At 58.5% G+C, this 20090-nt stretch overlaps 1 protein-coding gene across 7 annotated transcripts in view; it reads right to left on the bottom strand.

The window, feature by feature from the left end:
• The window catches only part of ABR (ABR activator of RhoGEF and GTPase), a 223552-nt gene that overhangs the window by 33479 nt on the left and 169983 nt on the right, over positions 1-20090 (bottom strand). For 6 of the 7 annotated variants that reach the window (XM_055256611.2, XM_063629641.1, XM_055256615.2 and 3 more), the window contains 3 exons: positions 19650-19724; positions 14411-14508; positions 13924-14055 (listed from right to left, as the gene is read on the bottom strand). In XM_055256611.2, coding sequence (XP_055112586.1) covers positions 13924-14055; positions 14411-14508; positions 19650-19724 — 305 coding nt within the window. Of the gene's footprint in view, positions 1-11714; positions 11979-13923; positions 14056-14410; positions 14509-19649; positions 19725-20090 lie in introns of those variants that run through there. The other variant, XM_063629639.1, reaches the window with a different exon arrangement.

Genomic DNA, 20090 nt, shown 5'->3' with positions numbered 1-20090 from the left:
CGACCCCTTCCATCCCCCACACCTGCTCCCCGACCCCTTCCATCCCCCACACCTGCTCCCCCCACCCCTTCCATCCCCCACACCTGCTCCCCCCACCCCTTCCATCCCCCACACCTGCTCCCCCCACCCCTTCCATCGCCTACACCTGCTCCCCCCACCCCTTCCATCCCCTACACCTGCTCCCCCCACCCCTTCCATCGCCTACACCTGCTCCCCCCCACCCCTTCCATCCCCTACACCTGCTCCCCCCACCCCTTCCATCCCCCACACCTGCTCCCTCCACCCCTTCCATCCCCCACACCTGCTCCCTCCACCCCTTCCATCCCCCACACCTGCTCCCTCCACCCCTTCCATCCCCACACCTGCTCCCCCCACCCCTTCCATCCCCTACACCTGCTCCCCCCCACCCCTTCCATACCCCACACCTGCCAGAGCCCTCCTCAGATGACCCACAAGCCTCCCCTGGCTGGATAAACAGAGCCTGGGTGGTAAGGCCCCCATGAACAGATGTCACTGCCTTTGGAATTAAAAACATTCCTAGTGGACCATCCCATCCTCCCTCAGCCCCTCCCCAGGCTCTCTGCCAGGGGAATGAGAGAGGCTGTCCCTGGGGAGATGTGGGTGGGACCCCACACTACACCTAGGGAGGGGGTCATGCCACCCAGCACAGCTGCAACTGAGGTAAAATTAGGTTAAGGTGGTCAGCAGCCGCATCAATGAGGAAAAAAGGTCACATCCTGCACCGTGCAGGCGGGAGGGGCAAGGACTGCAGCGGGGCTGCCTTGGTGACAGCTGGGGGTGGGGACGGCTTCCAGGCAAATCCGCCAGCCTGTGAGCACCAGGAGGAAGGTTCTGTCTCAGAACCTAGAAATGCAGCTGCCGCTTTCCTGGAGTGACCTCCTTTTTCCCACCAGAACAATGCTCCTCTCCCCCAGCCCACACTTAAACCCCGATTCCTAGTCCTCTCCGCTAGCGCAAATGACTCCACGAGAGGGGGTTTCTGAGCAGCCAGCTAGACCAAGCCCACAGGCGCCCCAGTGGGGATAGCCCGGGAGCCAGCTGGGGCGGGGAGAGCCCCAAGAGGCCGCCCAGAGAGTCCAGAGCCCAAGAGGAGCCTGGCACCCAGCTGAGGACGGGCACCGAGGGGAATGTGGCTCAGGTCTGCCAAGAACACTCCCTCACTCAGCACTAGAGGATCATGGCACCGGGTGGGCATCAAAGGAGCAGAGCTGGGGGGCAACAAGGTGCTGGAGGAGAGCAGGGCGGACCCGAGGCTTTGGGGGCAGCAGAGAGCCTGCCAGTGGGTCCTGCCCAAAGACAGGCGCAGGCTCCAGGCTGACAGAGAGACAAGCAGGCTGTGCATGGGAGCCCGGAGTGCCCAGCGCCCACACAGAGGGCATGCGAGTTGGGTGGGAGGATGGCACGTTCCGGGGACAGCTGTGGGGGAGCGGGGATGGGAGTGTCCCCCTAACTCGGTGACTCTGTGGTCACTGCATTCTTACTGTGTGTTCTGACCGTTTCCTGTACTGACCCTAACCAAAACCTACGGACTGGAAGGCCAAGTGTCTTCCCGGAATGAGACACTGAGACTCACTCTAGGTTTTTCTCCCCACCCATCAGATACCTCTGGGTATTTGCAATGTTCAGAGCCTGCATTCGGCCTGGGGACAGGAGTCACCCAGCAGCCAGTGGCAGAGCAGACCCTAGGACCTATGTTTGTTTCCTTCCTTCCTTCCTTCCTTCCTTCCTTCCATCCTTCCTTCCACCCACCCACCCACCCATCCTTCCATCCATCCATCCATCCATCCATCCATCCATCCACCCACCCACCCACCCTTCCATCCATCCATCCATCCATCCATCCATCCATCCATCCACCCACCCATCCATCCAGGTGGGGCTGGGAGAGGGGTCCAGGGTGGGCTCAAGGTTGAAGATGGGCACAGTGTAAGGAAGAAGGCAGTCAGGACGAAAGCGAGTCGCTCCATGGCCCAGACCTAGGCCTGCCCACGGTAACCTGCTGTCCTCCCAACTCCCCAAAGGCCTGCGCCAGCCCACAGGGCAGTCCTGAGTACGTGCTGCTTCTCACACAGCTCCAGCCTCCCTCTGCCTGACCTCCAGCCTCTCTCTGGCCACGTCAGGCTGGTGTCACCAGGGTGCTAGGTGGTTCTAGGTGCGGAGGAGAGGCTGAAACAGCCCAAGAGCTTGTCTGCTGCAGGAAAGTGTCCTGACAGCCCATCCCTGGCAATCCCTAGCAATTCTCACAGCACGTTTGGTCACGGAAAAGGGTGAAAAATGCACTTGAGCCTTTGGGACCATCTTGCTTATCTAGAACAAAACTCACCCAGGGACAGAGTGGGCAGGGCGTGGCCCCTCAGTATGCTGTCCCTACCGCCGGAAGCCCCCTGGGGCTGCTTGCCTGCTCCTCCTCCCGGGAAGGAGGGGGTGTGGCCGGGTCTCCCAGCACAGCCAGACATGGCAGCCTGAGGCAGGAGGGGCTGAGGCCTGAAGGTGGGATGGGGTCGCCGAGCCTCCCTGCTCTTTCTTCATCCTGGATTCCCGAACACCTCCCTTCCGCCCAAGCTCCGAGCTCACGGTGGCCAGAAGCAAGCCCTGGGAGCCAGGGACCCATGGACTCAACGGCCATGTTTTCTCTCTGGGTTCAGTTTCCACAGCTGTCAAATCAGGAGCTCGGAACAGACACACGGTCTCTGGTGAGATTGCTTTTCTGCTGAGGATGCACCCCTGCCTTTTATTCCAAACGAAATTATGCTGACGTCTCCCTGCTCACCTCGTCGGATAAAAGCAGAAGCAGAGAGAGCAGGCACCCTGGCTGAAGAGGGGACGTGGGGCCCACCGGCTCACACCTGCTTTTCCACCACCCCTCGCCTGCCTTGGGGCTCACGTCCCTCCCCGGAATTCCCACGCCCCACAGGCAGAATCTGAGGCACACCCCACCGCCCGCCCTCCTTTCAGGCATCTACAGCTCAAACCTTAGGTTCTGTGGGTGGGCCCCCAGCAGCTCATACAGGCAGTTCTCCCGAGGGCCTCCCTCTCCATCGGGGTGGGGGATGAGGGGGGGTCAGAGAAATTAGGGGCTTTGTAAGGACACCTCCGGGTCAGACGCTGAACCTGCAGCTCCTGTCGTGTCTCCGCGTCTCTCTCTGCTTTGGGAAACTCGGGGCTTTTGTTCGGTGGCTGTGGGTTCACTCCGGCAGCCTCGAGAGGGAACAGCACCTGTCTAGTGGGTCGGGCGGGCGTGTCTGGGTCATCTTGCATCTCGTCATGCTAGGGTCTTTCCTGAAGCCAGGGCAGCTCAGCGCTTGCCTCTGAGGCTGTGAACACGCTGTGTCCAGCACTCCCTGCCCCAGCCCAAGGCTGCAGGCTGCACTGGGGCTTAGACTCTCACCCAGTACCACCACTGTCCACGCCCCCGGGCCACGGCAAGGGCAGGGCTGGCCACCAGGGGCTGCTGTGAGTCTGCGGTGGCCACAGGCTTGAGGGAGTCCAGCAGAGCCCACCGTAAAGGTGACCCCCACTCAGAATTCATCTGCAGCCTCAGCCCTAACTCAAGGAATTCTCTGGCAACCCTTCTGCAGCATCCTTCTCTCGAAGCTTTCGGAAAACACGAAAAGAGGGACAACCCTGGAGCTGATTCTTTGGATTCCTAGGAGGAAGCAGCAGCCTCCGCCCGCAGGGAGGTTAGCGGCTCACGGGGAGGAACCTATGTCTGCGGCTTTCGCCTCGGCGAGTTTGCTGAATGCCCACGGACCCGAGAGGACGCTCTCTAAAGGGTCACCCGAGGTTGGCCGGCTAAGATCAAACCCAAGTCCTGTGCCTCTGAGTCTGGGAGCCCGGCACCCAGAGCTGAGAACACCTTTGTTTTGGTTTGTCCGGAGGCTGGATGTTCTCAGGGCCTGACTGCATCGGCTCCTAAGGTCCTGTCTGGACTGGCTTCTCTGCGTGGTGCCCACCCCTTGGAGGCGGGTCAGGGGGAGTGGGCGCCAAGCCTGCCTGCCAAGGTGGCACTTCCCAGGGGTGGAGGGGAGCAGGGGGAGCCGACTCACGCCTGCATCTGCTTCCTGCCCAGAATCCACAGGACAGAGTCCAGGCTCCCAAAATCAGGAACACCTGGGCAATGGAGGCGGCTGAGCTGGGCTGACGAGAGAGGTTTGTGCCCCACGTCTGGAAAAGCTTTTGACGGCAGGCACTCTCAAGGGACCCTGCCCCTGACTTCCCCCACCCAGGACGGGCTCTGCTGCCCACTCTCCAAGGAGAACCAGGGTCTAGACCTGCCTTGAAGAGGGACAGCAGGTGGGAGTCTGGGCTGGAGAACAAATGTGCCCGAAACAGCTGGGGCGGGCGGGGCCACAGCAGGACAACGGCTGCAGTCACGGGCCCTGGGAGGAAGTGGAGAGTGAGCAGGAAGTAGAACCAGGCCGGGGGTTCAGACTCCACGGTCCCCATGTGCCTGGGGAACTGGCACAGGGGTGGGGGTGGCGGCAGAGGGAAGAGCCCCACATGGGCCAGCTGTGAGGGCCGCAAGCAGCAGGGAAGTGGAACTCCTGAGCCAGGAGCCGACGAGGGGCCTGACATGCACTCCTGGCCTTGGCGGGCGCCGACATGGGCTGATCTTCCAGGGAGAGGTCACTCCGGTGTCCTGGGACAGGGAGCTACGGGGACTTTGCGTGCCAGGGCAGGGGTTGCGGGCAGGAGAGATGGAACCAAAGGGAAAGGCCTGTGTTCCTTCCTAGTTGAACCAAGGCCTCCCTCAGGGCCAGGGGCCCGGCTGTGGTCAGTGATGCCCACGCATGAGGCCTGGAAGGATGAACGGGGAAGCACTGAGGACCCACGTTAATGGCCATCGATCATCTTCCTGGGAGGGGTCCCAGTACCACCATGAAGAACGAGAGGGGGCCGGTGCTGGAAGGGGCTCTGGGCTAACATCCCAGGGCCCCCAGGATGTACAGGACCCTCAGGACCCTCAGGCAGAGTCGAATGGGAACAAGAGACCCCTTGGGGGCCAGAGGGAGGGAAGTGGGGCAGGGAAGCCCTTGACTCCTGCCCTGGCGGGCTCCGGCCCCACGTTCTCTGTAAGCTTCCTCGTGCTCTGCAGAGTAATTGAAACCAGAAGCTGCTCCCCAGTCGCTGACAAAGGCCCCTTGTTCCCAACCACACCAGGCCAAGCTCAGAGCTGCCACACTGGGTCATGGCAGTGAAACCTCGGGCCAGCCGGCGGTGAGGGCCCCAGCCTTGACTTCCCCGCCCCTACTATGAGGTTGGTTCAGCAAAGCCAGTCTGACCCTATCAGCTTAAAAAAATAATGCTGCCTCGGCCAGCCAAAGGCCCCGACCCAGGGGACCACTTACAGGTGACAGCCTTTAGGAGGGGGCTGCTGGACAAGTGACACCCAGAACCACTGGAGGGAGGTGGGGGACAGGGTGCCCGAACCTGCCAGCTTAGGGCAAACCGCGTACTGACTCCATGCCAGGCCCCGGGTCAAGGGGTTCATGGACCCTCACATTCAGTCCTCTTACAGCCCATCTGACAGGTCAGGAAGCTGAGGCTCAGAGAGGCAAAGATACTCGCTGTGTTCTCCCAACTAACGATGGAGAAAGCTAGACTCAGTCTGGCCTCAAAACCCCGGCAACACTGGCTGAACGATCCAAGTTCTCTTATTTTCCTTTTTCTGAGACAGAGTCTCACTCTGTAGCCCAGGCTGGAGTGTAATAGCGCAATCTCGGCTCACCGCAACCTCCACCTCCTGGGTCCTGGTTCAAACAATTCTCCTGCCTCAGCCTCCCAAGTAGCTGGGATTACAGGAGCACACCAACATGCCCGGCTAATTTTTGTATTTTTAGTAGAGACGGCGTTTCACCATGTTGGCCAGGCTGGTCTCGAACTCCTGACCTCATGATCCGCCCGCCTCGGCCTCCTAAAGTGCTGGGATTACAGGCGTGAGCCACTGTGCCCGGCCTAAGTTCTCTTGTTTTCTTTACTAGATGGTGAGGTCCTGGTCATTCTTTGTACCCACAGCCCAGGGCCTGCCATTCAGAGGATGTTTCATAAACAGAAACAAGTGAGTAAACTCATGAAAGTGTGGACATGCATGTCACAACACTGACTGGCTCTTCCAGGTATGTGAGATCCCTTAAGCCAGTGCTGAAGGTGGAGCAGGAATAGTTATCCCCATTGAATCAATAAAGAAACTTGGCCACAGACAGACAGATCAACAGGTGTGGCACCTACACCCACGGACGGATGGACAGATAAATAGACGTGGCACCTACATCCACGGATGGGCGGATAAACAGACGCACCTACATCCACAGATGGACGGGCGGATAAACAGACGTGGCAGCTACATCCACGGATGGGCGGATAAACAGACGTGGCAGCTACATCCACGGACAGACAGATAAACAGATGTGGCAGCTACATCCACGGACAGATGGATAGACAGACGTGGCGTCTACATCCACAGATGGACAAACAGATGTGGCACCTACATCCACGGATGGACAGATGGATAAACAGACGTGGCACCTACGTCCACAGACGGATGGACGGATGAAGAGACGTGGCACCTACATCCACGGACAGACGGACGGATAAACAGATGTGGCACCTACATCCACAGACGGATGGATGGATAAACAGACGTGGCACCTACATCCACGGACGGACGGGCAGATAAACAGACGTGGCATCTACATCCAGGGAAATTCTATCCAGCCTCAGAAAGGGAGGAAATTCAGACACGCAGCAGCACATGCGTGAAGCTCGAGGACACAAGGAGGACAAATGCTGTCTGACTCCACTTACGTAAGGTTCCCAGAGTGGACAAATTCGTACAGACAGAAAGCAGGCAGGTGGTTACTGGAGGCTAAGGGTGCAGGAGTGGGGAGTTATGATTTAATGGGGATGGGGTTTCGGCTGGGGAGGGCCAACAAGTTCTGGATATGCACATTGGCAATGGCTGCACAGCACTGAATCCCCCTATGGCCACAGAGCTGGGCACCCAAAAATTATTTTTTGAGATGGAGTCTCACTCTGTTGCCCAGGCTGGAGTGCAATGGCACGATCTTCACTCACTGCAACCTCTGCCTCCCGGGTTCAAGCGATTCTCCAGCCTCAGTGTCCCGAGTAGCTTGGACTACAGACGTGCGCCACCACACCCGGCTAATTTTTTTTAATTTTTGTAGAGATGGGGTCTCACCATGTTGACCAGGCTGGTCTTGAACTCCTGACCTCAGGTGATCCATCTACCTCGGCCTCCCAAAGTGCTGGGATTACAGGCGTGAGCTACCGCGCCCAGCCCCTAAAATTTATTAAAATGGTAACTTTACGTCATGTATATTGCACTACAATCTTTTTTTTTTCTTTTTTTTTTCAGTGGAGATAGACTCTTGCTCTGTCACCCAGGCTGGAGTACAGTAGCGCAATCCTTAGCTCACTCTTGCCTCCTTAGCCTCCCGAGTAGTCCACAGCTACACCATGTGAGCTGCTATGCCTGGCTTCTACCACTATTTTTTCTTTAAAAAGGATAAAGGCTGGACATGGTGGCTCCCACTTCCTTCCTGGCCCGGAACCTGCCCCTCCCACCACAGAGTCTTCCCTGTGCCCAGGGAGGGCAGCCCTGGCAGGCACGTAGGGAAGTCGAGCTGCCCCCCAGGCACAGGGAGCAGAGGTGGAGTGTGGGGTGGGGGCTGTCCCCAGCCTGCGGTGAGCGGGGGAATGACGAAGCAGGGCCGGGAGGCGGGCAGCGGGTGCAGAGGGCCCCTCGGGTTTAAGTAGCTCCTTGGTCTCAGACCCTTCTCCAGTCTGGGGACAGTGGCAGAAACCGAGCTGTGGGCCCCGAGGGAAAGGGCTCTCCTCAGGCCCAGCCAGCCAAGAAGGGCCGGACCCTGGGAATATGCTAATCCGCTAGCGGGTAGGTCGCAGTTGGAACAGCAAGGCTAGAAATAGAGTAGGATAAACACAGTGGAGTCCCCTGGGACCAGGAGCCAGGGCAGACTACACCGGGGGCAGGGGCAAGAGCCGGTGGAGGGGGGAGGCTCCCAGCTAAGCGGACCGGGTGGGGTCCCTGAGTCTGGGGCCCTTGTTCACCCACTAACAAGCTCTGTGACTGCGGCTGCCTCTCTCACCCTTGCTGGTGTCCATTTCCTTCTCTCCGGAAAACAGGATTGGATTAAATGCCCTCTAAGATTTATTCCAGGCCGGGCGCCGTGGCTCACGCCTGTAATCCCAGCACTTTGGGAGGCTGAGGCAGGCAGATCACCTGAGCTCAGGAGTTTGAGACCAGCCTGGTCAACATGGTGAAACCCTGTCTCTACTACTAATAATAAAAATCAGCCAGGCGTGGTGGCGGGTGCCTGTAGTCCCAGCTACTCGGGAGGCTGGGACAGGAGAATGGCGTGAACCTGGGAGGCGGAGGTTGCAGTGAGCTGAGGTCGCACCATTGCCCTCCAGCCTGGACAGCAGAGCGTGACCCCATCTCAAAAAAAAAAAAAAAAAAAAAAAAGACTTCTTCGGGCCAAACCCCCAGGAATCCTCTCCTTTTATTCATTCCTTCTACTGGCCTTGCTCGCAGCTCCCCGCCACCCCTGCTGAGGCTCCTGACTTTCCTGGGACCCTCCCTTCACATTCCTGCCTCCCTGCCAGGCGGGTCCGTCCCCCGGAACGCCCACCCTACTCCTTTCTGTGGAAGTGGAGCCTGCCCACCTTGCTGGAATAACACAGAGCCTTAGCATAGCAGTTGCGCTGGCCGTTCTATACCACGATTTCTATAAAGAATATAAAGTACTTTTAACAAAGTATCCAAAAAAGTGCTTAGGAAGACTCCATACAGCTCTAGAGAAAAGGAGATTTATAATAATCCATGAAAACAGAAAAACAGACAAAACAGGTCCTGATTAAATCTATATAAAAATGTGTATACCTCAAGAAGGGAAAAGGCGCAGAATAAACCGGCTGCTTTGGAGGAGTGAGAGTAAGGATGGTTTCTGATTAGGTTTCAAGTCTCTTTGCTTCTACTGCAATTTTCTTTCTCATACAAACATTGCTTTCGGAATTAAAAAACCCAGGGCTTCCAAATCACTCTCATTCCACCTCATCCTTGAAGCCTCCCTAATTCCAGCCCCTGGTGACCTTTCTGCCTTTGAATTCCTGCGGGACAATCTTCCATCTTCTTTTTTTTTTTTTTTTTTTGAGATGGAGTCTCGCTCTGTCGCCCAGGCTGGAGTGCAGTGGCACAATCTCGGCTCACTGCAAGCTCCGCCTCCCGGGTTCACGCCATTCTCCTGCCTCAGCTTCTCCGAGTAGCTGGGACTACAGGCGCCCGCCACCACGCCCGGCTAATTTTTTCTATTTTTTAGTAGAGACGGGGTTTCACCGTGGTCTCGATCTCCTGACCTCGTGATCCACCCGCCTCGGCCTCCCAAAGTGCTGGGATTACAAGCGTGAGCCACCGCGCCTGGCCAATCTTCCATCTTCTTACAGCAGGACAATCTTCCGTCTTCTTACAGCAGGAGGCAGCGGGACATCTAGAAATGGGCTCTGCAGCCAGCTGCCCGCCCTGGCTCACTCCTGGGCACATGGCCTTGGCCGGGCTCCTTAGCCCTCATCTTTCTAGCTGTGATGACATTCCTCTCCCACAGGGTCCTGGGAAGATCCCGAGACAGCAGATGGACGCATTTAGCACCGTGCTGGGCTCGTCCTGGACTCGCTCGTGTGTGCACGGCTATTGTGACTAACATCTAGCATTCTTCTCACTGGAGAACATGGATCAATATACTTGTCTTTCCAATCTGACAGTGGGTCCCTGGAGGCCAGGACACCGTCCTGGGCTGGGGACCTCACAGACGCACGCTAAGTGCCCCTCCTGTTCTTTTTTTTTCCCAAACAGAATCTCACTCTGTCTTGTCCAGGCTGGAGTGCAATGGAGCAATCTCAGCTCACTACAACCTCCACCTCCCAGGTTCAAGTGATTCTCCTGCCTCAGCCTCCCAAGTAGCTGGGATTACAGGTGCCCACCACCACACCTGGCTAATTTTTGTATTTTTAGTAGACACAGGGTTTCACCATGTTGACCAGGCTGGTTTCGAACTCCTGACCTCAGGTGATCCCCCCTGCCCTGGCCTCCTGAAGTGCTAGGATTACAGGCACGCACGACCACCCCTGGCTAATTTTTGTATTTCTAATAGAGACGGGGTTTCGCCATGTTGGCCAGGCAAGTCTCAAACTCCCGACCTCGTAATCCGCCCACCTCGGCCTCCCAAAGTGCTGGGATTACAGGCATGAGCCACACACCCAGCTACTTTTTGTATTTTTAGTAGAAACAGAGTTTCTCCATGTTGGCCAGGCGGGTCTCAAACTCCCAACCTCATAATCCGCCTGCCTCGGCCTCCCAAAGTGCTGGGATTACAGGCATGAGCCACCACCCAGCTACTTTTTGTATTTTTAGTAGAAACAGGGTTTCGCCATGTTGGCCAGGTGGGTCTCTAACTCCCGACCTCGTAATCCGCCCGCCTCGGCCTCCCAAAGTGCTGGAATTATGGGCACGCACCACTACGCCCGGCTAATTTTTGTATTTTTAGTAGGAAAGGGGTTTCGCCATGTTGGCCAGGCTGGTCTCGAACTCCTGACCTCGTGATCTGCCCGCCTCGGCCTCCTGCTCTTTGCTGATGTGCTCCTCTCCTTCCTCCCAGGGGCACCAGGCACAAGTGTCCCCTGCCCAGAGGACCGCAAGACAAAGGAGGCTCATCTTATGCCATAAATTAGCACCTCAGCTGCCTCTCCAGGCCACTAGCCACGCCACGGCCCTCTGTCCGTGCTGGGGGATTTGTTGACAAAGGCCTGAGATGTGGGGACATCGCACAGAGGAGGGAACATGGCCTTCCCCACATACTGTACGCAGAGATGCCTTGGCCAAGGTACTTAACCTCAGTACCCCAGTGTCCTCATCTGTAAGATGGGGAGGAGGGACTGTCATTCTCCCTGGAGGATCACGACAAGGATCACACGAGGAGGTGGCATTTGGGAAGCAGCATCCAGGAGCACAAGTGCTGGACACACATTGGTGACGCATGCTGCCATCTGTCACTAAATGCTGCCCCCACCCCAGCCCACCGCTCAGCCTCCTGCCCCACTGCCCCATCAGGCGACCCAGAGTGGGGGCCTCATCACAGCAGCAAACGCCAGCGCTTAGGCCGTAGGGCCCCTTGCTTTCTCTGGATGGGCTGCTGGGAGGAGGCTTAGAGAGAAGTGGGGGCCCCAGAGGCTGCCCTCCTCCTCCTGCCTTTCCTTCAGGCCCCCTGAACATCCCCACGGGCTGGGCCCTATCTCAAAGCCACCTCCGACTATGTCCTCAGCGCCTGCCAGCGGGCAGCAAGACTGCATTCCAGAGGCCGGTGCCAGTTCCCTTCCTTAGATGTGTGGCCGGAGTGGAGGCAGGGACAAGCTGTGGGGACAGACCGTTCCGTGGCTCCTTCCGTGGCTCCGTGGGGCCCGGGTTCGTGGGAACAGCTCCGTTTGGACTCTTCACCCAGCCTGGCCGTCCACGGTGGCTCTGAGGGCAGCCACGGGGCGAGACTTTCTGAGCCACGGCCCGCCCCTGGGGGATGCCCCCCCCGCCGAAGGCAGGCTGGTGAGATGGTTCTGCGGCGGAGGGCCAGGGCCGGGCCTTGGCATGCTGACTGCTGGGGGACTTCAAAGGCCTCCAGGGGACTCTAGCTCTGAACCGTCCGCTCACAGGCCAGGTCAGCTGGCAGCAGGAAGGTTTGTGTTTCTTTTAATATCAACTCCCAGGCATGTAACATTCCTCGAAGCTTAAACACAGAAACATTTTCCTTACCAGACTCTGCCTTCTGCTTTGCCAAACGTAACCTGGCTTCCTCCCTCCCCCACCGCCTCCATCTGCTCCTGTCTCCAAGAGACTTGCAGTGACTGATGGTGTAGTTCCCCCGGAGCTTGTGCAGCTGAGTGAGAAGGAGGGAGGCAATGGGGCTGAAGTCCAGGTGGGGGAATGTGCCCTCGGGCCCTGGGAGCTGAGTTCTCGAGGGGCTGGGGCCCACCGTGCCCACAGGGCTGGCTGCCCGGCACATCCTTGTAACTCCTCTATTCCACAGCCACCAGTGGCCCAGGGAGTGTGGCGTGGCGGCCACTCGTCTCTTGCCTGGGCACCTCCTGGGGCTGGATTCCGTGCCTGTCCCTCTAGCCCAGCCCAGGGACAGGGAGATGGGGCTCCCACCCCTTATCCCCGCAGAGAGCAGGTCCCAGGGACTGAATCTCTAGAGCCCATTTCCTAAATCACGAAGGACTGGCTGGCAGTCGCCTGGCAGCCCTGTCTCCCTAGCGACGAGTACTGTGAAGCAGGGTGCAGGCCCCACAGCATCGGAAAGAGACGTGTTAAGGAACACGGGGCGTATGCGGCAGAGGCCAGGCCCCTCCATGTGGGGCCCCTGGTTCCAACACTGGAGCCTGAGATGGGGCAGGGAGTGGGAGACCCACATAGCTCCCAGGGGCAATGCTACCAAGGACTTGCAGGTAACAGCCAGATACCAAACTCAGTGGCCTTGACGATGCATCAGAAAACAAACGCTTCCTGCTAAAAAGCATCATTCAGCTCCGTGTTGTAGACGGAGCCATCGCAGCCTGCACCTGGATCACGTCTGGAGCCACTGTCAAGAAGCTCAGCGCGCCCAACTGCACCTGGATCACGTCTGCGGCCACCGTCAAGAAGCTCAGTGCACCCCACGCCCGAGGCTCAGCCCAGTACGGGTCAGTTACTGTCTCCCTTCATTTCACGGTCACAGAATCTACCCCCAAACCAGACCACTTGTGGCACAGCACGAGGCCACACGAGGTACCAGACGGGAGTGTGAGTGGCTCCACCATGTCATGCCTTTTCCCGCTCCCAAGCCTACTTATCTTAATAGGTTGGTGAGTAGCAGCCATCTTCAAAATTGGCAGAATGTTTCAGAGACACAAGCTGCACACACAAAGGCCCTTTTCCTACATATGTTTATAGGGAGCCAAAAGCACAGTGAGGCATAAATGCTCTTTTTTTTTTTTTGGAGACAGGGTCTCACTCCATCACCCAGGCGCGATCTCAGCTCACTGCAACCTCCGCCTCCTGGGTTCAAGTGATTCTCCTGCCTCAGCCTCCTGAGTAGCTAGGATTACAGGTGCCCGCCACCACGCCCAGCTAATTTTTGTATTTTTAGTGGAGATGGGGTTTCACCATGTTGGCCAGGCTGGTCTCAAACTCCTGACCTCGTGATCCACCCGCCTGGGCTTCCCAAGGTGCTGGGATTACAGGCGTGAGCCACCATGCCCGGCGCATAAATACCCTTAACCCAAGGTGCAGCCTCTACTAACACCCAGAGTCCTCACCCGAAGCCACGGACTCCCAGCGCAGCTGAGTAAGGTCCAGCCACCCTAACAAGTCAGAGACCCTCCGCCCCCCGAGTCAAGCAGCAGGACCCTAAGTCTTTCGGGCAGAACAGCAAACATCCGGTCCGTGTGCCTCACTCCGGTCCCCCGTCAACGGCAGACACTGCTCCTCACACACTGCATTCCTCCCTCCCATTCACCGACGCAGCCTCGGAATCCTTCTCAACATGGTGTTCCGGGAAACAACCACCCATAGACTAAAGCTGTGGTGTGAACATTAAGCTGGCTGTTTCCATCTTGCAGAAGCGTAGATGACCCACCTGAGGAGCCAGGCACATACCTGGGCTTCCGGGGCCACAACAAGCAGCCACCTCCAGCAGGGAGGGGAGAACCACCTCCTGGGGGACTTTCCTCCAACCAGCTCGGAACCAAAATCACCAAAGGGCACACTCCTTGACCAGGATTCCTTTTCAACGGGAACCACCTCCTGGAGGCTCCCCCAGCCTTGCCCTGGCGCCCTGGCCTCACCTGGATCTGCCCTTTGCCCATGATCTTGTCCACGATCTCGTTGTTGTCCTTGTTGACCTTGGTCTTGTCATAGCACTTCTCGTAGCACAGGATCCTCAGGGACTGGGAGCCCTCCAGCTCGATCTCAAACTCCTGGGGAAAGATGGGACAAAGGGCCCTGAACCTCCGAAGCTGGGAGGCCTGGCTTTCCGGCAGGTGCGCGCCTCAGCTTAGCAAGAAGGAGGGAGTAAGCACGGCCCACGAAGAACACGTCAGATTTTCTGGAGCTCCCAGAGGCCTCCCATCACCCATGGAGTCTGGGGGCCTGAGCTGACACCGCAGGGTCTGACACCCAGACACACACTGTGATCAGAAGCCAGAGGAGCAGGGAGCAGAAAGGGGGGCACAGACAGAGCTGGTCCAACCAACGGGCTGGCCGTCCCCAGCAGACAGGCCACAAGCACGGGGCGGTGGGGTCCCCACAGAGACACCAGCCCCTGCCACTCACCTCATCCCACTTGGGCTCCGCTGTGTCCCGGAACACCCTGGTTTTGGCTTTGCTGACAAAATAGCCGAAGGAATCCACCTCCAGGGTACAGTACAGGTCTGTGGGGGAAGGACAGATGGAGATACTGGGTGAGTGGGGCCAGTGGGGGGCAGCTGGGGCCGGTGGGGCAGCGCTCAGGACGGAGGGGGACATCGCATCTGTCCTTTCCAACGTCCCTGGGGATGGCATCTTGGCTCTCCCCTCCCTGAAGCCCGGGACCATCTGGCTCCTCCCCCGCCCCCTTCTTAGGGGCTCAGCCCTCCCTACCTCGGCCCACCCCACACTCTGCCCTTCCTACCTCGGCCCTCCCCACACTCTGGCCTCCTCCTCCCTCTAAAGGGCCCTCGACTGTTGCGTCTCCGCATCTTCCTCATCATGGAGACGACACTACAAACTCTTCACTGACCGCCCTGGAGCCACCTCTCCCCATAACACGGGTGCCCAGGGCTCAACAGCGGCATTTGGGGTGGGAGGCGCCGGAGGCGTTTAGCAGCCCTGCCTCTGGGTCCTGAATGCAACGCCCACATCCCCAAGCCCGGGGTGCTGTGGTTTCCTCCACTGCACTTAACATAAACCAAAGGGATCTTCTCTACCTGTGCGTCCCTAGTCTCTCTCCCGCCACAACGTAAACACCACGTGGAGAGAAGCCTGGGTTTTCTTGCCAGCCTGTGTACCCGCAGTACCAAGAACAGGGCTGGGAACCCAGCTGGCACATGGTGAACGAGGCTCCCACCACCACCAAGTGCTCCAGGTGACAAGGCGGTGGAGGGCTGGGGCGGGAGGGCAGGGCCGCGAGCTTTCCCAGCATTTCTATCTTCAACTCTGGCCTTCAGGCTGAAAATCTATCTTGGGACCCAACTGCTGAGGCCACGGCACCGGCACGGACCCCAGGCCCTCTGCAAACCCACACCCGCCCTGGGCTCGGACCCCGACAGTCCTCCCACCTCCAGGGAGATGCCGAGGTTGTTCCCAGGGTACCAGAGGCAGTGCGGGGGGTGCCTTTGACACACTACGGCCAACCCTCTGCAGCGTGAACCAAGGTCAGAGGTCACAGTGCGGGCATACAGTGCAGGTGGCTTACTCCACTTGGCCCCTGCAGCTGCCCAGCTGGGGCCATTCTCCATCAGAACAGCTTTCCTGGCCAGGCGCGGTGGCTCACGCCTGTAAATCCCAGCACTTTGGGAGGCCAAGGTGGGCAGATCACCTGAGGTCAGGAGTTCGAGTCCAGCCTGGCCAACATGGTGAAACCCCATCTCCAATAAAAATACAAAAGTGAGCCGGGTGTGTTGGCACACGCCTGTAGTCCCAGCTACTTGGGAGGCTGAGGCAGGAAAATCACCTGAACCTGGGAGGTGGAGGTTGCAGTGAGCTGAGATGGTACCACTGCACTCCAGCCTGGGCGACAGAGTGGCTCTTTCTCAAAAAAAAGCAACAAAAAACTGAAAACAAAAAAACAGCTTTCCTGCAGAAAGGACAGTGCAGCTGCCCCAAGAAGCCTCCAGCTGCAGCAACAGAAAGGACACCCAGGTGGGCATCAGAACACACGGAACGGGGCTGAGGATTCGCAGGTGAACAACACACGGGCCCTGGGCACCCCGGCCTGGGCCAGATCAGGGAGTGGGCCTGTGTGTCTGAGACAGGCCGTGAAGTGCTGTCATCATGGATTGATCTCAGTGTGAGCGAACCCTCCTTGAGGGGCTGGGGACGGCTCACAGGGTCAGAGCGAGGGTTCGAGAAGGGGCTGGGGACGGCTCACAGGGTCAGAGCGAGGGTTCCGGAAGGGGCTGGGGACGGCTCACAGGGTCAGAGCGAGGGTTCGAGAAGGGGCTGGGGACGGCTCACAGGGTCAGAGCGAGGGTTCGAGAAGGGGCTGGGGACGGCTCACAGGGTCAGAGCGAGGGTTCGAGAAGGGGCTGGGGACGGCTCACAGGGTCAGAGCGAGGGTTCGAGAAGGGGCTGGGGACGGCTCACAGGGTCAGAGCGAGGGTTCCGGAAGGGGCTGGGGACGGCTCACAGGGTCAGAGCGAGGGTTCGAGAAGGGGCTGGGGACGGCTCACAGGGTCAGAGCGAGGGTTCCAGGGTCAGACCTTCTGGGTCCACACCCCGGCTCTGCACAAATCACCTCACTTCTCTCCCCGAGTTCCCTGTCTGCACAGCAGAAACAGTCATGGTGCCTACACCCTGGGCCTGCCTGTCCAGAGGTCCTGAGTTTATGACGGCTGAAGACACAGGGCCTCACCTCTGAGTGAGAACAGACATGTGAGTGGGTCGGGGTGGAGGTGGCGAAGGGAGTGAGGATAATCTGGGGGTAAAGAGAGATTTTGAAGCAGCTCAGCCCGGCTCTGACACCTGCCCAGGCTGGGAGGCAAAACGCCTGCTCCACGCCATGGGCCGGCTCCCTGAAGCGATGACCTCCCGGCCAACGGGAAGCAGGAGAGGGAGGAGGGGTGGCATCTGAGGGCACGGAGTGGAGGCGCCTGGTCCAGACACGGGTGGGACAGTGCTACGGAGCTCACTACCAGAAGCTCCTGAGCAGCAACCCCCAAGAAGGGAGGTCTGTGGGTTTGGAGAGGGTTCAGGAAGCTTCCACGTTAACAAGCAGCCTGAGTGACTGTGTGGTGTTCCTGGCCAGACATCGAGAAGTGCCCTAAAGGGAAGAGCTCGGGCTCTGGTGCCGGAAGACGTGGATTCTGCTGCACCACCTGCTACTGTGTGACCCCAGGAAGGAACCTTGAGCCCCTCCGAGCCTCAGCGTCCTCGTGTGTAAAACAGGGATGGTTTCCGTGACCTCGGCGGGACGCTGGAGGCTCAGAGCGGGCCATGAGACTGAGAGGCTCTGAACACGCCACAGGCTTTGAACATGTGAGTACATCCACACGCCAGCCGTGTTCTCATCTTCTCCAGGTGCACGGTAGGTGCTGTGTAAATTAACGACTTCATTCCGCATTTCTGAGCTCCCGTTCATCCCAGCGTAAAGGAGACCTGGTTCCCGCCCTCAGAGAACTCACAGTGGGAGACACAAATTGTTAAGTGACAAAACAGCACGACAGGTGCCATAACCAGCTTGCCCTGAGTGGGATGGGGGCACAAGGAACCTGAGTGGGATGGGGGCACACGGAACCTGAGTGGGATGGGGGCACAAGGAACCTGAGTGGGATGGGGGCACAAGGAACCTGAGGGGGATGGGGCACAAGGAACCTGAGTGGGATGGGGGCACAAGGAACCTGAGTGGGATGGGGGCACAAGGAACCTGAGGGGGATGGGGGCACAAGGAACCTGAGGGGGATGGGGCACAAGGAACCTGAGTGGGATGGGGGCACAAGGAACCTGAGGGGGATGGGGGCACAAGGAACCTGAGGGGGATGGGGGCACAAGGAACCTGAGGGGGATGGGGGCACAAGGAACCTGAGGGGGATGGGGGCACAAGGAACCTGAGGGGGATGGGGGCACAAGGAACCCGAGCGGGATGGGGGCACAAGGAACCTGAGGGGGATGGGGGCACAAGGAACCTGAGCAGGATGGGGGCACAAGGAACCTGAGGGGGATGGGGGCACAAGGAACCTGAGGGGGATGGGGGCACAAGGAACCTGAGCAGGATGGGGGCACAAGGAACCTGAGGGGGATGGGGGCACAAGGAACCTGAGCGGGATGGGGGCACAAGGAACCTGAGGGGGATGGGGGCACAAGGAACCTGAGCGGGATGGGGGCACAAGGAACCTGAGGGGGATGGGGGCACAAGGAACCTGAGAGGGATGGGGGCACAAGGAACCTGAGCGGGACAAGGACACAAAGAACCTCAAGGGTTGGGGGCACAAGGAACCTGAGGGGGATGGGGGCGCAAAGAACCTCAGAGGATGAGGGCACAGGAACCTGAGGGGGATGGGGGCACAAGGAACCTGAGGGGGATGGGGGCACAAGGAACCTGAGGGGGATGGGGGCACAAGGAACCTGAGGGGGATGGGGGCACAAAGAAGGGAGGCCAGTTCGCCCCAGGAACTCAGGGAGGCTTCCTGGGAAAGGCTGCTCTAACGGCCCAGGGTGTCACCTCTGTGTGGGGCGCTGCAGGGAGGGGCGAGGGCAGACCCCGCCTACCAGTGAAGAGCAGGGAGCGGAAGGGGCAGGTGGAGACAAGGCGTCAGGAGCCCGGGGTTTCTGATCCTCTGTGATGTTAAGTCTTTTCTCCTCTCTGTGACTCGGTTACCTCCTCTGGCAAATGGGTAGAAACTATTATGTGTCTAAGTGACTCATGAATTCCCGTGTGGATAACAAGTAGATAAAAAGCACAACCAGGCCGGGTGCAGCAGCTCACGCCTGTAATCTCAGCACTTTGGGAGGCCGAGATGTGAGGATGGCTTGAATCCAGGAGTTCAAGACCAGCCTGGACAATGTGGTGAGAACCTGTCTCTACAAAATTTTTTTTTTTAAAATTAAAAAGTGCAATCCTACTTTGTGAAACGCCAAAAAATAGATTTAGTAAGACGAACCCACGAGGCGGAAGGGGAGAAAAAGGGATGAACGTAGCAGCACACCAGCGTTGCACACACACGACCATATCCAAGCCGGCTCTTGGGTCAAAATTCACAAGCGTGATTGCCTTTTAGTGGAGGCCCAGAGAGGTTAAGAAACTTGCCCAAGGTCACACAGCTTGTCATGGGCAGATATGAAGTTGGAGTCCACATGTTTGTCACCCTCGGTTTCTTTTTTTGAGACGGATTCTCGCTCTGTCGCCCAGGCTGGAGTGCAGTGCCATGATCTCAGCTCACAGCAACCTCCGCCTTCCGGGTTCAAGGGATTCTCCGGCCTCAGCCTCCCAAGTAGCTGGGACTACAGGCGCCTGCCACCATGCCCAGCTAATTGTAGTATTTTTAGTAGAGACGGGGTTTCACCATGTTGGCCCAGATGGTCTCGAACTCCTGACCTCAGGTGATCTGCCCTCCTGAGCCTCCCAAAGTGCTGGGATTACAGGCGTGAGCCACTGCACCCAACCCCTAGGTTTCAGACAGCTTCAGGGAGGGCTTGAGAAAGAAGACTTTGGAGACAAAGGCCAGGGGTGACCTCCCTGCCAAGAGGAGCTGGTTTCTGGCCTTCAGGGGAATGCCCCATGTCTAAAGGCGTGCTGGCAGGGCCCCATCCTGGGCAGAGCAGAGCAGTGCAGATTCCACAACGGCCCACCCAACCTCATCCTGGCCAGGGCACTTACTGGCTGATTGTTTAAATCCCTTGGCAGAGTGGACGATGACATGAAGGAAGCCATAGAGTCCTGGAGACTCGTCGTCTGCAAGAGAGAAAAGCCCCCAGGGCAGAGGGTGGTCAGCGGCTGCCCTCGGTCTCCACCCCAGGCCAGCGGGAGGCAGACGGGGTATGAGACTCAGCTGAGTCTTGGTCCAACATCACCACCTGGTGGCCAGATGAAAAAGTTTCCGAAGGCCACGGCCGCCTCGGATGTGAGCTGCCCGGGGTAGGGCTGGGGGGTCCTTCTCTCCTCCACTCAGCCTGGGGGGGTCCAGCACACCCACCATCCTGGCCCAGGGGACTTAGTACCACTCCCCATGGGTACTGTCCCTCCCTCCGAATCCTGCCTATCCTGGCAGTGAAAACAGACCAATATGATAAATCATTCTGCTAACGGAAGAGAGAAGGC

This window comes from Symphalangus syndactylus, chromosome 20 (assembly GCF_028878055.3).
Source record: "Symphalangus syndactylus isolate Jambi chromosome 20, NHGRI_mSymSyn1-v2.1_pri, whole genome shotgun sequence".
Taxonomy (NCBI): Eukaryota; Metazoa; Chordata; class Mammalia; order Primates; family Hylobatidae; genus Symphalangus; species Symphalangus syndactylus.
This window is presented reverse-complemented; position numbering and strand designations above follow the sequence as displayed.